The sequence below is a fragment of the Mytilus californianus genome, unplaced genomic scaffold (assembly GCF_021869535.1).
Source record: "Mytilus californianus isolate M0D057914Y unplaced genomic scaffold, xbMytCali1.0.p SCAF_4, whole genome shotgun sequence".
Taxonomy (NCBI): domain Eukaryota; kingdom Metazoa; phylum Mollusca; class Bivalvia; order Mytilida; family Mytilidae; genus Mytilus; species Mytilus californianus.
In genome coordinates this window covers 38,231,766-38,250,144 of record NW_026262690.1, presented here as the reverse complement: position 1 = coordinate 38,250,144, position 18,379 = coordinate 38,231,766, and the positions used below count along the sequence as shown (strand labels likewise).

The following is an 18,379-nucleotide window of genomic DNA, read 5'->3' as shown; positions in this document are numbered from 1 at the left end:
ACTAGATTACAGCTCTGGTGATGCTCCGAACGATGCAGTGTTGTTGATATACTGGTGTATCCAGGGTACAATTGATATACTTGTGTATCAAGAGTAAAGTTTGCGATATACCATCTTTTCGCAAGTTAATTGTTTTTATGTTTGGTATTAAAATGAAAAATTAAGATCCATGTAATATCTGGTGATCAATTTATTTGGCAATCGCCAATGGAAGTCAGCAGGGTTTAAGAACATCAGTTGTTCGACCTGTTAGTCAAATGCGTTTTGTTAAAATATACTTTTCACTTTTTGGTCTTTTGGAAAATGTTGTTTGTGCAGTATTTAGACCCCTCTACCAAGAAATTTGTTTAACATGCACACGTATAAAAATTGCGGTTTTTATCCAACGCAATCATAGATTTGAACGTTGTTTTCAATTTAGAGTTGTTTATATTTTTTCGTTTAGGCTTGTATTATATTTCCCTTCGGGTTAATATGATCCGTTCATCCTATTTCGATTCTTTAAAATTCAAGAGTCTATCCTAAATTGAGGTAAATTATATGGCCTTCCAAATACCGTTTCGATCCCTAACATCACTGAAGAGACATTAATTGTCGAAATCCGGATATGGTGTATAAAATTTTTTTGCACCTCATGTTTGCGATATACCATCTTTTCGCAAGTTTATTGTTTTCTGTATGGTATTAAAATGAATAATTAAGATCCATGTAATATCTGGTGATCAATTTATTTGGCAATCGCCAATGGCAGTCAGCAGGGTTTAAGAACATCAGTTGTTCGACCTGTTAGTCAAATGCGTTTTGTTAAAATATACTTTTCACTTTTTGGAAAATGTTGTTTGTGCAGTTTTTAGACCCCTCTACCAAGAAATTTGTTTTACATGCACACGTATAAAAATCTGCGGTTTTATCCAACGCAATCATAGGTTTGAACGTTGTTTTCAATTTAGAGTTGTTTATATTTTTTCGTTTGGGCTTGTATTATATTTTCCTTCGGGTTTATAGAATCCGTTCATCCTATTTTGATTCTTTAAAATTCAAGAGTCTATCCTAAATTGAGGTAAATTATATGGCCTTCCAAATACCGTTTCGATCTCTAACATCACTGAAGAGACATTAATTGTCGAAATCCGGATATGGTGTATAAAATTTTTTTGCACCTCATGTTTGCGATATACCATCTTTTCGCAAGTTTATTGTTTTCTGTTTGGTATCAAAATGAAAAATTAAGATCCATGTTATATCTGGTGATCAATTTATTTGGCAATCGCCAATGGAAGTCAGCAGGGTTTAAGAACACCAGTTGTTTGACCTGTCAGTCAAATGCGCTTTGTTAAAATATACTTTTTCACTTGTTTGGTCTTTTGGAAAATGTTATTTGTGCTGTATTTAGACCCCTCTACCAAGGAATTTGTTTTACATGCACACGTATGAAAATTGCGGTTTTTATCCAACGCAATCACAGGTTTGAACGTTGTTTTCAATTTAGAGTTGTCCAAAGTAAAGTTGATATACTTGTGTAACCAGCGTACAGTTGATATACTGGTATATCCAGAGTACAGTTGATATACTGGTGTGACCAAAGTACAGTTGAGATAATGGTATATCCAGAGTACAGTTGATATACTGGTGTATCCAGAGTTGAGTTGATATACTGGTGTAACCAGAGTAAAGTTGATATACTGGTGTATCCAGAGTACAGTTGAGATAATGGTATAACCAGAGTACAGTCGATATACTGGTGTATCCAGAGTACAGTTGATATACTGCTGTAACTTAGTACAGTTGATATACTGGTGTATCCAGAGTACAGTTGATATACTGGTATATCCAGAGTACAGTTGATATACTGGTGTAACCAGAGTACAGCTGATATACTGGTGTAACTAAGTACAGTTGATATACTGGTGTATCCAGAATAAAGTTGATATACTGGTGTAACCAGAGTACAGTTGATATAATGATGTATCCAGAGTATTGTTGATATACTGGTGTATCCAGAGTATTGTTGATATACTGGTGTAACCAGAGTAAAGTTGATATACTGGTGTATCCAGAGTAAGGTTGATATATTGGTGTATCCAGAGTAAAGTTGATATACTGGTGTATCCAGAATTAAGTTGATATACTGGTGTAACCAGAGTAAAGTTGATACACTGGTGTAACCAGAGTAAAGTTGATATACTGGTGTAACCAGAGTAAAGTTGATATACTGGTGTAACCAGAGTAAAGTTGATATACTGGTGTATCCAGAGTAAAGTTGATATATACTGGTGTAACCAGAGTCAAGTTGATATGCTAGTGTAACCAGAGTAAAGTTGACATACTGGTGTATCCAGAGTAAAGTTGATATACTTGTGTAACCAGAGTAGTTGATATACTGGTGTAACCAGAGTAAAGTTGATATACTGGTGTTTCCAGAGTAAAGTTGATATACTGGTGTATCCAGAGTACAGTTGATATACTGGTGTACCCAGAGTACAGTTGATATACTGGTATATCCAGAGTACAGTTGATATACTGGTGTAACCAGAGTACAGTTGATATACTGGTATATCCAGAGTACAGTTGATATACTGGTGTAACCAGAGTACAGTTGATATACTGGTGTATCCAGAGTACAGTTGGTATACTGGTGTAACTAGAGTACAGTTGATATACTGGTGTATCCAGAGTATTATTGATATACTGGTGTTTCCAGAGTATAATTGATATACTGCTGTATCCAGAGTATAGTTGATAAACTGTTCAGTGTATCCAGACATTTTTGAGATACTTATGTATTCAGAATACAGGCACTTGTCTCTGAATAACACGTATAGTATTAAGGTAAATAAGTAAATTTTTCAGAGACAAGTGCCTGTGTACACTAAGCGGCATTTAAATATGCGTAATATTAACAGTAGTCTTTCGTTTGATCTTAGAATGAGTTTACTATTACTAGTATTCAAATTGGTGTTCATCAACATGACGCTTCTGTTATTGCGCTCTCATATACCCCCTGGGCCGCATGTCATAGAAAACGCAAACAATGACTGGGGAGCCAGTGTATTACATTCGATCTCAGAATTTGTAATTGCACCGTCTTGCGCCAGCTCCTCTGGCTAACAAAACAAAAGGCAAGATATTCCCTCATTTCCCTACAAGTAAGAACAAAATGAAGACTGGACAAATAAAAAAAAGAAAATTCTGAGTGTCCCTAGAAGAGGGGTAACATATAAAGGAAAGAGTGCACACACTGAAATGTCTCGCCTGATTTACTTTTGTTGAAATTCTGCAATATGAAGGTTTTACTACAAGTATATCATAAACTTAACATTATCAATGATCTACGAAGATGAGGTCAAGGTCAGAGGAGCGCCACCAAACAGACATTTACACCTAACAATCACACCATACAACAAATACTGTTGGCCTATTGCTTACAGCATGAGAAACTGACCTAATTAAGAAAACTGAACATTGATCAATGCACCACATAAAATGAGGTCAAGGTCAGATTAACCCATGCCAGACAACATGCAATCAATAATTGATCTATTGCTTATATTAACAAGAAACTTACATAATCATGAAAAACTAACATTGACCAATGAACCATGAAAATGAGGGCAAGATCAGACGAAACATACCAGACAAACATGTACACCTTACAATCATTCCATACATCAAATATAGTTGACCTATTGCTTATAGTATCTTATTTACTGACAAATCTATGAAAACTAAACATTGTCCAATGAATCATGAAAAAAGATCAAGGTCAGATGAAACAAGACAGTCGGACATGTACACCTTAAAATTAGTCCATTAAGTATCCGAGATATGGACTTGACTACGAAAACTTAAACTTGATCGCTGATCCATGAAAAGAGGTCGAGGTAAGTTGAACCGTCTGACTGACATGTAGACTTTGCAACCATATACCAAGGAGATTGTACAACCTCCTTGCATATACCAAATATGGTTATCACATTACTAATAATAAGTGAGTATTTCACATGACAAAAAAACTTAGAATAGGCAAAAACTCAAGAAAGTGTCAACATTGTATTTAAAAGGCAATAAATACTATAAGCTGGAAGTATTACAATAACTAATAATATTATAATTAACATAATGGTTCTAGATATAAGACATCATTCAATTGTTTCGGTCATATTTGCATTTTTGTATATCTTGTATTGCTGATTCTTCTTTTGTTGTGCACAGTTTCTACCTTTATACAAGGATTTATATTGTAAGATCTATACAAACTCTTGCTATATATTATAATTTTCAAGTAATAGGCAAAATCTCGTAAATTAGTCAAACAACGTCTTCGTAATAACTCCTATAAGGATTCATCCAATGGTTTCGGTTATATTGGCATTATGCAGATCTGGTATTGCTGATATAATTTTTTCATGTTTACAGTATTTACCTTTCTATTATTTAATTTTTAAGATAATAAACAAAAACTAAAAATATAGTAAAAAATCGTCTTTTAACGGCAATAAATCTGATCCTATAAGGAGTCATCTAATCATTTTGGTGGAAATATGAAGGTACATCTTGACATCATTTTGAGCATTTTTACCCCCGTCAGATTTCCTCGTTTACAAGAAATTACGTAATTAATGCATTTTACCCTTGTATTCTATTTTCAGCCTTGAAGGCCATGTTTGTAGATTAGCTGGAACAAAAAAAAAACACAACTTTACACTAGATAGATACCCTAAGGATCTTACGGCTAACGTTAGGTTAAAATTGGTCGTGGTTTCAGCGAAGATTTTTCAAAGAGCTAACGAGAACGACTGTCAAGTGAAGGCAATAGCTCACATGCCAAAATTTGTTCCACTTAACAATTGAATGATTTCACGGTTAATTGAACAATGCATCCCTACGCCAATAATTCTGCGACATTTGTTCAGATAATTTCTCCGTTTTTTGTAGGATTGTTCAATGTTGTCCCATATTTGTGCTTTGTATGATAAAATTGATAACAAATTCATTAACATAAACAATAGAGAAATCATGTTCAAACAAAAATGCTACAGAATATGATGGGTGTGTATAAACTAAGGCCACTAAGATGTAGTATTTGTCATTTTCAGGTAATCTGGTTCCGTTCGCCCTGATTCACGTTCGCCCTAGTACCTGTTCGCCCTGTATTTTTTTTTTTTTATAGTTGTCTAGTTGCATAATGTTTATTATTTGAACAGAGTATGTTAAAGTTTGTTGAAAAATTCGCCGAATATTTGTATTGCTGCAACCAAATAATGATTCGATTTGCATAGTAGAATACTGGAATACAACAATGTACTTATCTTTATTGATAAGCACTGGCTACGGTTACATGGAAATGTAACAATAACAAGCATTCTGAGAGTATTGCATTGCAATACATAGTCCCCTACCGGGTAAAAATTCATTTTACTGGAACAAAATGCTAACTTGTTCTATAACTTGTCATGGTGTAAACAAAAAGTAAATATCATGTCAATATCTTCAAGCATGACCTAAAACAGTGTGGAAAACTGATTATATGAGTGAAAAAAAAACATTAGATATGATTAATAGTTCTCTAAAATTAGATATGATGTAATACAGTGTATATCTATTTTCAAATTATAATCAAATATAATTAATAGTTCCAAATATTTTTTCTTTTATTTGTCACAAACTAATATAGATTTGTAACTTATCTATAAAATGTCAACAACTTTTATCTACACAATGTAATGTATTGAAATATATACATTAATAAAAATAGATTATTATCTAATTAAAGGATTTCTCTTCATATTTTTTTTTATATATATAGCATTCAGAAAATTAGCTTATACTAAATAACAAACAAACCAGCCAAAAAATTCTTCAAATAATTTAACAAAGAATGTCTTTTAAAAAAATGAGTTATCTCCCTTTGTACAGAAATATGGTTTAACATAGTACTCTAACATTAGATATGGTCCATAACTCTGGACTAAATCATCAGACCGGAACAAAACTCGAATTTGATCTATAACTTGTCATGATAAAACTATAAACCAAATATCAAATCAATATCTTCAAGAACGAAGAAAAAAAGTGTGGAAAGCTGATTTGCCGGACTGACGGATGGACAGACGGACAGACGGACGGAGCGCAAACCTAAAGTCCCCTTCGACTTCGTCGGTAGGGGACTAATAAAAATATTATTGTTACATTGGAGACTAATTTCCTGAATGCAGGGTTGGGTTAGGAACCGATTAATTACGACTGTAACAATAATAATTGAGTCTACGGTTACATTGCGTTATTGTTACATTAATGCACTTCCATGTACGCTGGGACTAGTAATACGTATTTAAAACAAAATTGAAAACTCTTATTTGAATTTTACTATATTGCATACAATTTTTCAATATTTTATTTACATTGAAAAATTTCTACAAATTCAGTATATGGTTTGGTAGCATGTTTTAGTCCGACGAATTTTGGTGAAACCACTCGAAGCAGCCATCAAACACAAATGATGCAGCAATGTCTGTATTGTAAACTGTACAATTCCATTCTGCACTATCCCTTTTTGAAGCTAAAGAAACTTTCAATATCTGTCATGATTTATGAATGTGAAAAATATTTTTTTCAGTATACTCTTGCAATTTTTTTTTTCTTCCAATATTTTTTGTTGGAAGCATGTGAGGTTGTATTATGATTCATTGCCGTCCATAACTGATTTTATGTTCACATCCGATTTCAATATCCAACTTAGCATAGCAGCAAAAACCCAATAAAACTTAATAAAACTTAAAAATACATGTCAATTGTGAAGGCAATTGACATTTGCCGACATGTTGAAACTGGTGGAATCAGTGTTTTCAGATATTTTGTGATCGTAATTTCGTTCTTTTAGGCGAAAACAAATAGGCAACAAAACTATAGAAGGTTTAAGTTGACTAGTAAATCTAGCGTACATTGTAAGTGCATATAATGTAACAATAACACAATGTAACCGCAGACACAACTATTATTGTTACATTCGTAATTGATCGGATCCTTACCCGAACGGACATGTTATCAGGGCGAACGGACCAGATACCATTTTCATGGGCGTAGCTAGTCTAGTATTATCTAAGTGTAGGTAATTGGGTAAATGGGGTTGGAACCCCCCCTTTTTTTTGACAATCAATGCAATTGAATGGGTACATATAGTTGGACCCCCCTATCCTGAGTCAGGAACCCCCCTTTTATAAATGGCTGAATCCGCCCCTGGAACACATCGCCCGAAACAGAGATGATTGATTGATTGATTGTTGGTTGCTTAACGTCCAGTGGCAAATATTTCATGCATATTCAGGACGAGAACAAGTTCACAATAAATACAATAGGTAGGTTCCGTAATACATTAAGGGATTAAGGTCGGAGAAATTTAGACTGCCACGGGAAATGAGGGTATATTGGATAGGGACAGAAATTTAGCCTTGCAACAGGTCACCTACGGACCCCTCAAAAAGTTGTTGTAAGGGTTCTTAACGTGCAAAGAGCGTGGCATTCTCTTTACACGAGGCATCGGATTTAACGTCCCCATTCTGACCGGACGTGGCTGCAAATTTTTACATCCCGCACAGCCAAACGGACGCCCCACTTTAGCACGGGTTTTACTGCCGGTCGGAGGAAGACCAATGGTGACCATACTTCTATTCCCCAGTCACCCTTGGGGGGCGAAACAGAGATGCATCATACATTTCTCTTTGAAGGCGGCCGCGTTTTCATTCCTTTTAAATATACAATTCCTTAGTTATATGTATATCCAACATTAAATAAATCTTTAATTATTTATTATTAATCATTTTAGACAGGTATATGTGTAGAATGTGGCAGGGTTAAACAAGTTTGTATACGTTAAATCTGAGACTACTAGTAGTCTCAGGTTAAATAGACTACACACAACGTTGTCTGTTGGACAGTTGCAATGTAAAAGGGCTAGGCCCTAGACATATAATTAAATTTTAGTTTGTTTGTTTGAGAAAAATGTGTAACTAAACAGATTTCTAAAGAAAATAACAAGCAGAGTTTAGCAGCACATTAATTGAGAAAAAAAAATGTTTTCATTTTAATCGAGGCATATTCATATTCTGTGTGTAGGCAAGGATTTGTATAGTGATACACTATACAAATCCTTGGTGCAGGTCAGATTCTGTGACCATTTTAATAAAATATGATTAATACTTATATTGTTTAAAAAGAAAATGCCCATCATATTGAAAACCTAGCACCTGTCTTCTGTCTGAGACTACTATATCACAGTGTTATAGTAGTCTCAGCTTCTGTGTAGAATGTTAAAGTGTTAGATCCGCCGTTCCGGAACCTCTAATTGGCAAAATTATGTAAAAGCACATGCCTAGTCGAGCCTAAGGTAGCTACGCCACTGATTTTTGTACCGGTTTGTTTACTGAACCATAAATGTACTGTTTTTTTTCAAGTTTCCTCTTATGATTTAAATCCTCATTTTTAGCATGTTAATGTCTTAACCAGAGTGATATGTACGAACTTTAAAATGTTAAATGCCTCTTCATTGAGTCGAGCATTGAGTCTTTTGAGAAGGACAGCTGGGTACTGTGGAAAATATTTAAACTTCAGCACAAAATGATACAATTCTTTAAAATATGGTGTCAACAGATCTAAATATAAAATGTTTGTAATTATGCCAAAATTATTTACAAACATATTACAATTGATTCTATTTCATAATTCCCAATTGATGAACTAAGACACTAAAGTTCCAACCTCCTCAGGCAAAGTTGTCCTTAGATGAATTTGACTATTCTTTTAACATCCCTTTTGGTCAAATACCTCCTAATATTTCTACCTATTTATACATCCCTGGCTTTCAAATTCTTAGCTTTGTGCATTCCTGATGAAGGTAAATCCAGAAAAATGCTTTAGAAGCATGAAATTAATAAAGTGTTGTTTTCATTTGTCATATAAAATGTATTCCCTTGCGACACATCAACCCCAATGACCCTTTTAATAGCTAAGACCATAAATAATAACAAAAATTTCTGAAATTTCAAAAGGAAACTAACAAGTGGCAATTCCAAACAACAGACTTTTGCTTGTGTCTGGCTTACTATGTTTTGAATGAGAACAAGAAAAACAGGTATTACAGCAGAAAGATAAATTTTTGCATAAAATGTCCTACTGTATTCACGGCTGCATAAAAATAAACATAAAAGATGATTTCTTTTTTGATTTTCTATTCTTTCAAAAAACCTTTTTAACAACTTTTTCGTCATCAAAATTGACTTGCATCTGACAGCATATTGCTGAAGTGAGGTTTGCTCGCTGAGGTGCTTTCGCATAATTTTTCCAACTATCACAGTCTGGATTATATACCCAAATCTCATTCTCCTTAGCATTTTGATGCTCATGTCCTAATGATAAAATTTCATTCTCAAACACAATGTAGTGTCCAATGGACCTTCCGCTGAGAGTAGATGAAAGCATATTCCATTGATTTGTCTCAAAATCATAATACTCAATAGGAATTTGTCCGTGCAAGGGAACACCTCGTCTTGGAATTCCTCCAAATACATACATTTTGCCTTTGAAGGCGACCATTTCATGCACTCTACGAGCATAAAACATCCCTCGCATTGAATCATATTTCCTTGATCCAGGACTATATGAGATAAATGTATTTGTTGCTTGACGATCATGACTAGACACACCTCCTGAGAGGTAGATTTTGTCACCATAAACTTCTGCAGCAAGTGAGTGGACAGCTGAAGGAAGAGGAGGTAAATCTGACCATGTATTTGTCTTCACATTGAAACATTCAACAGAGTCTAAGATAGCATACTGTTCATTGCTTCCTCCAAACACATACAAGCATTCTTTGTCAGCAACAAGTGCAAAGTCAAGTCTAAGTTTTCTCATTGGAGGCAGATCCTGACCAACTAAATGTCTAGGATCAAATCTAAAAGTGGAACTCATCAAAGTTCCACCACCAAAATCTACTATGCTACAAATGTAAGTAAAATTATCTATCACATTAATACGACAATCTCTGCTTCCATTCAAATCAGAAAACAAACTGTAAAATTGTTCAGTTCTTGGATCGTATGAAGTAATTTGGAACGGTTGATGAGAAGACCCGTAATGAACTAAGATCAGTGCTGGTCGAGAATGTCGGATTATACAGCTCTCATCAATAACAGGATGTCCTTTCCTGCAATCTGTGTGGAATTTGAATCCTTTTAAGACATTCTGAATAGATCCCACACATCGTTTGATCACTTCACTCTCTTGAACTGTACTTAGCTCTAATTCCGTCATCAGGCCAAATCTGATATGATTTAATACCCGTAATGCAACACCTGATGCAATGCTACTAGGATTAGAACGAAACCAAATGTCTAAAATCTTAAATAATTTGCTTTCAGAACTAGTCCGCAACTTATCATCACTTATGTAATCAATTAAATCAGAAGAATCTAGTTCAACAAAGAGTTTGGTTTTGGCAAAGTCATAAAAATTTGACAGAATCAGATTATGCCAATGCTTAAGAACTTCATATAAAGAATAAGTGTTAGCAATGGACAGAAAATCTTTGGCATTCTCAAATGTCAGCAAAGATTTGATGTATGAACTACAAAGATCTAATGCAGACATGACTTGCAAATGACTAGCTGTATGAACTACTTCCTGGAGATTCAAAAGGGTCAATGCTATTTCTCCACTATAAATAAATTCAATGATGTGGAAAAGTCCTTCTGCTGAAACCCCTTTAAGGTCAATCATGTCTTGCTTACTTTCAGCCATTGTACCAGAAAACATGACTCTGAAGTAATCACTGGTGGCAGCCAACATAGCTTTATGAACCTATAAAAGAGAATAAATTTCATGCTAGGTAACTTTAAAAGTACCAGTTTTATGAACCTGAAAAAGAGTAGTTCATTATGTGCATATTTTAAACACAAAACAATAAGGAAATACAAGAGTGCACACACTGAAATGTCTTGCCTTCTTTACTAACCATTGATTTTATGTTGATAGTCCTAAATATAAAGCTTTACTACAAGTAACACATAAACTTAACATGATCCAAGAAAATGAGGTCAAGGTCAGATAAACCAAAAGAGAAATACATGTTCACCTTACAATCATTCAATAAACCAAACATAGTTGACCTAAAGCTTATAGTTTCTAAGAAACAGTCTTAACCAAGAAAACTTAACATTGACCAATGAACCATGAAAATGAGGTCAAGGTAAGATGAACCATGCCAGACAGACATGTACACCTTACAATCAATGTATGCATTAAATATAGTTGACCTATTGCTTATAGTATCTAAGAAACAAACTTAACCATGAATACTTAACATTGACCAATGAACCATGAAAATGAGGTCAAGGTCAGATGATACCTGCCAGACAGACATATACACCTTACAATCCTACCATACAACAAATATCATTGATCTATTGCTTATAGTTGAAGAAAAACTTAACACTGAGAAATGAACCATGAAAAGGAGGTCAAGGTCAAATAAAATCTGCGAGACTGACATGTACACCATAAAATATTCCCATACACCAAATACAGTTGACCTATAGCATATAGTATTAGAAAAAAAGACCAAAACTCAAAAACTTAACTTTGACCACTGAACCATGAAAATGAGGTCAAGGTCAGATGACACCTACCAGTTGGACATGTACACCTTACAATCATTCCATATACCAGATATAGTAGACCTACTGCTTATAGTATCTGATATATGGACTTGACCACGAAAACTTAACCTTGTTCACTGATCAATGAAATGAGGTCGAGGTCAAATAAAAATTGTCTGGCGGGCATGAGGACCTTGCAAGGTACGCACATACTAATTATAGTTATCCTATTACTCATAATAAGAAAGAAATTAACATTACAAAAAATGTTGACTTTTTTTCAAGTAGTCCCTGAACCATGAAAATGAGGTCAAGGACAATGGACATATGACAGACGGAAACTTCGAACATAAGGCATCTATATACAAGGTATAAAGCATCCAGGTCTTCTAGCTTCTAAAATATAAAGCTTTTAAGAAGTTAGCTAAAGCCCCCGCTGGATCACTATCCCTATGTCGGGCTTTCTGCGACAAAAGTTGCAGGCTCGACAAAAATCATGTAAAATTCTGAATGATCTGATAATCAAATTTGAGTTATCTTGAGACATGCTCCAAATAGTCACATTTTTAATTCTAGAAGTATTTTTACTATGAAACGATAAACCTGAAAATTGTGTTAAGATTAATGGTCATTTGTCTTCATTGAAGAACAAACAATCCTAAATGGGAAAAGTGAAAATCGTCAATATGGAACTTTCATTTTGTCATCAGCGACTACACAAGGAAACAACAAAACCACCCCCTCTATCAAGGACCATAACTTCTAATCTAAACTGTAAAAGTGAAATCATCAATATGAATGGTTCATAAGTTATTGCACAGAATCTTTTGACAGCGCCTGCAATTTTTCAACATCAAAATAACACAATTTTTCCTTTGGAATACCTGGTTTAAAAAGGTAGGAGGAGCTGGCTACACAAAATGGGTACCCTTTTTTGATAATTTTTGTGAAAACTCTGAAGCAAAAAAAGAATATAAAAAAATAACTGTCAAACAATTTCATATCAGGAAGTGCCTAACTTGAAAAACGGTGTTTGAGAATCATAAAATAAGTACCCTTTATTGACAGTGTTGTAGAAAAAAATACAAAGTGTTCATAATTTGGCCCTGTAGTCCATGTAGTTTCAGAAAAGAAATTTAAAAAAGAACACACAAAATCAATTATTTCCTCTGGCAGCCATGTTCATTGATAAATAGTAGGTCAATAAATTTATGACAAATTCATACTGTGAGCACTAAAGGGTAAAGATTGCATAATTGTACCTGGTCAGACTACAATTATGGTCAATGGAAGATAACTCTAATTTTAAATAAAACTTTAACAATAACATCTTTAATATTATTAGACCAGATACTAGTCATGTACCATGGACAATTTTAAATTACAAACAAGATCTCAAGAGCCTGGAAGTTCACCCGTTATTTAGAAAAAGATACCAATATCTGTCATTAAAAACTCATCAATAGCAACATACTTGGTCGGTTAAGAACAAAACTTTATGACAAAAGAGATGATTTCAGCTTCCTACTGTGAACTTTTCTTTTCTATGTAGCAACATTCCAGCAGCACCTGCATATGGAGTATATACCTCACAGTTGATAAGACATTCCAGAGCTTGCATTTTCTATCATCATTCCTTTGATGGATGGTTGCTGCTTACAAGGAAGCTACTGAACCAATAATTCCAAGTGGTGAACTTGAAATCATCCTATTGAAAATTTACGGTCGACATCATGAGTAGATTTTCCGTTATGGAATATCTGTTTCGCCTATTGCTAATGACGATGGATATGTGCCAATTGTTGATATTACCACAATCTGATCCTCCTTGCCTCAAATGTGACCTACCAAATTAGACTTATCACTGGGTTTGTACTTACTTCAGCAACATGACGGCCCTGGGTGCCACACGTGAAGCAGAATTTGCTTACCCTTCCGGAGCACCTGAGATCACCTCCAGTTTTTGGCGGGTTCCATGTTGCTCATTCTTTTGTTTCTATGTTGTGTTTTGTATACTGTTTAGTAGTTTTTTGTTTTTTGACATGATATTGCCAATTTGTTTTCAACTGATGAATGAGTCTTATTTGGGTTTTTTATGTTAAATTTATCCGTTGTGTTGATTTGAAATCTTATGTCCAAACCAGTTGCTTAAAAATATTTTTTAAAAGGAGATGTGGGGTAAACAATCAATTGACAAAAAAATCAAACCTTTAAAGAGATAGAAAAAAATCAAATCTCCATTTCAATGTTGTCGTTCTATTCATTTTTTTTTACCTTATCTAATTTACTCACCTTATTACACTCAAATTTCGTTAATGGACTTCATGGGTCGTAATAGGAATATGTTCTTGTCGATTAATTATCTTAAAGCAAAAATGGCAGTGAAAAATCGGGCATGGTATTATTATGTTGAACCTCGTTGAACCTATAACAATGTAAATGACACACAGGGTATACATGAACAGATTCCTACCCCCTTTTTTTTAGTAGTAAAAACACTGCAAATCGATGCTAAGCAGCGGCTTATTATGATTTTTCAAGGGGTAATACACTTGCACACTCTTCATTTAATAAATAGATGTGTTTTGATGTGACAGAATTTAATCTTGAAGAGTGGGGTTCTGACAATATTAAAATTCCAGGTTTTGAGAAGAGTGAGAATCTTTGTCATGTTTGTCCTATTAAATCTATGGAAAAAAATTGTAGATATTAATAAGACATGAATTTTTTTCTTTCTATAGTATAAACTGTTGTGGGACCAGCCAGAGAAAATTTAAAAGAATAAAAGTAGACATGGTGCAGGGGCAGATTCATTTATAAATGAACATGAATCATACACCATGTCTGCCTACTTTGGAAAGCTTTATATTTCTCGTTACACATTGTCTGCCCCCTTGTCGTCATTAACTCAAACTGTCAAATGCTCAAAAGCATTAACAGCCATTTATGTTGCGTCCTGAGAACAATTGTTTACAACATAATAAATTTCGTACGAGCATTTTTTACAACAAAAGCTGGATTGATTTTAGCAGAAATTTTCTCATTTTACTCTTAAATTATTTGTCAATTAACCGACAGAATTAGATAGTTTTACAGTCTAGCTGTCCAACCTGAAACGATTCTGACTTTTGGTCCAAAGAAGCACAGGTATAAAACGAGATTTTGTTAATATATGTATATATACTGAATACATTATTCACTATATATACAAATATTTAAAAAATCTCGTCTTGTACCTGTGCAAAGAAGTTGAGCAAAATGCATCAACTTCGTATTTTTTTCGTCTATAGGTCCATCATGGTGTTCTTTAAAAAGATTCATCATATCGTAAATATCCGGAATTAATGTCATTATATTTTGCAACCATGTGATCACATTTCGCATATTTGACAGCTAATACGCTGCACGGTTGTCGAACAGCCATGCTTGTTTATTTAAAATCTTGGTTCTTGAAACACTTGACTTATCCATATTGGTAATTGCTATCAAACGGTTTGAAGATCTGTAGTTTTCTAAACGAATAGTCGGATCCGGACAGACCGAAAAATCCGGATTTTTTTTTTTTTTTTTTAATTTTTGTCAATAAAATGATTAGGGTCGGCGTCAGAAACGGAGGTAGGGTCGGGAAACCGGAAACACACTATTTATTTATTTTGGCCTTATGACGTTGATCGGTACTTATACATCCCACCATTGTGTTATTGTGCTATGGTAAATTTTGAGTTCCTGTCTTTCATTTTTGCCTATGTTCTTTGTCTATATGCCATTTTGTGTTTCTTTGTTGAAACAGTTTTTTGTTTTTATAGTGATTACCATTATATTACAATGTTGACTGCTGTACCCCAATTTTTTACGTTTATGCCTATTGCATGTATTGTGTCTGTTTGTTTTGCTCACACATTGTTGTCAATATGATGGAATTCTATGCGACTGTCATACAAGTAAGAGGTTTGGCTGGCTATAGAACAAGGTTTGGTCCACCATTTTCTACAAGGGGAAATGTCTGTGGGGAGTCGGGAGTGTGACAGTTGTTTTCCATTTGTTGTATGTGTTTGAGCTGTTGATTTTGCCATTTTATGGAGGACTTTCTGTTTTGAATTTCCCTTGGAGTTCGGTGTTTTTGTTATTTTACTTTTTTCTATATACTTTTGTTTGAAATAAGGGGGATAATTTACTACTTCCAGTTTCCAAAATTTCACTTCTGGTTTCATATGATAGGTTACTTCACACTGATTCTACAGATATATGGTTTCTATGTACTTTACCATGAAATTAGTGCAAAAATGACTACTAACAGTTTACACAAGGTTACTTGCTGTTGACCTTTTTCAAGGTCATGTGTATGTTGTCCAATCTAATACAATATGGAGCTATAATACTATAGTTGTTAACTACTACGTTTTTTTGGTCTGTGTTGGAGAGTTTTCTCATTGGCAATTATACCACATTTTCTCAGGGCTCACACTACTTCAGAATCATAGGGAGAAGTGACTTCTCTTTTTTAAACTAATATGGAGGAGTGGTGAGATTTGAAAGAGAAGTGTTCGTTCGCTCACAACACTACAATGTATGGTTTTTAATATAATATAAAGGGCCATATGTATCCAACTTATTTTTTTTCAATATTGTTCAGTTTATATCTTAAATAATCATTTATAGTTACACAATTATATTAGTCCTCTTGTCAGAAAGTACCAACTAAATATCTAGCACTAAAAAGAACTTTTTTTAATATCAAAAAGGAAAAAAAAGTATCATATATTAATTAGAATTTAATTAAAAAACTATTCTGTTTATCATGTTTATGAAAATTCTTCTTATTTCTATATTATAGCAAAGGTAAAAATCTGGAACACCAAATTGACCTCTGACCTTGACTTCAATTTCAAGGTCAAGGATCTCAAATCAAAAGACCTAAAGTCTATTACAAATATGGTTAAAACATAATCCTACAAAACATCTTATTTTGAATATTTAAGGGAAAAAGAACTATAAAACGTCACCAGACTGTACTGGCATTTCATCAAGATGCAACTTACAACTTGACAAAAACCTTATGTCGGTAAGTAGTTACAATTGATGAGGAGTTGTGATAACAAGCAAGGTTCAAAATTTAAAGCATGACCTTGACTTTGACCCTTGACCCCTATTTCCTTCTTTTGAACAAGTGACCTTATACCAAAAACTGTCTATCTGACTTATGGTTAATATGAGTTACACCAACATACCACTCATATCAAAAACAAAAGAGAAATAACTCTTATTACATGTAACAGAACTGCTTTGATCCCAATTTAATAGATCATCCTGAGGAAGTAATAAACATTTTGGAGAAAAAATTTAAATGTTATCTTTTATTGTTTCTGCGAAGAAGCAATAACACTAAAAACAGCCTAAAGGTAGATAACTTCCATATGGAAAATGTTCGGCTTGAAAAGGGGAATAACTGTTCCATATCATATACTGTAAACCGGGAAATTTTCGCGCCGTCTTTATTTCGCAATTTACCTACAAAATCTAGATTGGCGCCGTTTTGAATTCGCGATGTCCTAGTCGGTGTCCTATATAAGTTTTTTCATAAATGATTTGGAAACTGTACAGTGTTAATAAATGTATTCAAATCAAGTTATAAAACCAATCAAAATTCCTTTTTGTCAGTTCACATTTAAAACTATTAGTCATGTTTGCTTGTAAAAACACAATCACAATAAACAAAGAGTAATGACCTAATTGAGAGTGAATTAAATGCTGACAGAATTACTGCTTATTAGTTAGAACTGTGCAGCAGATACAATGGGTAATCACTTTATAACTGATTGACAGGTGTCATTTACATAACTGTAATGATAGTTATTTAGCAATAAGTAATGTCCACTTGGATTAATTAGGACTATCATGAGATCAAGTTTTGATATCTAACACTGACTTTCCTTTATAAATAAAGTTATGTTTTGAGGTATAGATCTGTGGTTTGTAAAACTGATGTTTTAAATCAGCCATCTACATATCCTATTGACAGTTCGGATTTCCTTGAAATATTTGCGGTCGCTTTATTTTTGCATTTCAAGTCTTACCACAAAAATTGTGAAAATTTTACGTAATAGTAAAAGTTCAATGATAAGTTAATATTGATATTTAAAGACCTCCGAACAAAAAGGGATGTTCAGATCCCCGAGCACGAAGGGCGAGGGGATTTGAACAGCCCTTTTTGTGAGGAGGTCTTTTAATGTCAATATTAACTTAATCATTGAACTTTTACTGACTTACAAACCGTCAAAAACATAAGAAAAGTACAAAAAAAAGCACTTGCAGAAACCTAATTCCCCTGAATTGGACGAGTCTAAAGATGTTCAACTTAATTGATAGTTAAACAGTACTCAAACTGATATGTACAATTAACAGTTTCCAAATTGCAATGGAAACGGACCGATTAAATGGCAGTACATCATTTAATAATTTATTCATTATAAATTTGTTAGCATTAAAACAACACCAAATGATAGTTTTACAAACTTAGGGGGTAAATTCATATTTTTGAATCTAACTTTTCGAAATAACGATTTCTCATTTAATAAATGAGGCAATCAAAACCCTATACAGACCTCATTTATAACTGACCAATGAAAAATCTGCACAACAACGTCTTGTTATATATATTTGATGTTTTTAATCTGTCAGTAATTATGAAATAGATTCGTTAAGACCAGATCTTAGAAAACAGTAAGTAAATT

At 33.7% G+C, this 18,379-nt stretch overlaps 1 protein-coding gene across 1 annotated transcript in view; it reads right to left on the bottom strand.

Annotated features, from left to right (window-relative positions):
• Positions 1–9,207: 9,207 nt before the first annotated feature.
• Positions 9,208–18,379, bottom strand: part of LOC127698269 (kelch-like protein 9) — a 50,804-nt gene continuing 41,632 nt past the window's right edge. Inside the window, exon 5 of the mRNA XM_052201657.1 lies at positions 9,208–10,851. Within this exon, the coding sequence (XP_052057617.1) occupies positions 9,232–10,851 (1,620 nt within the window). The 3' untranslated portion in view covers positions 9,208–9,231. The remainder of the gene's footprint in view (positions 10,852–18,379) is intronic.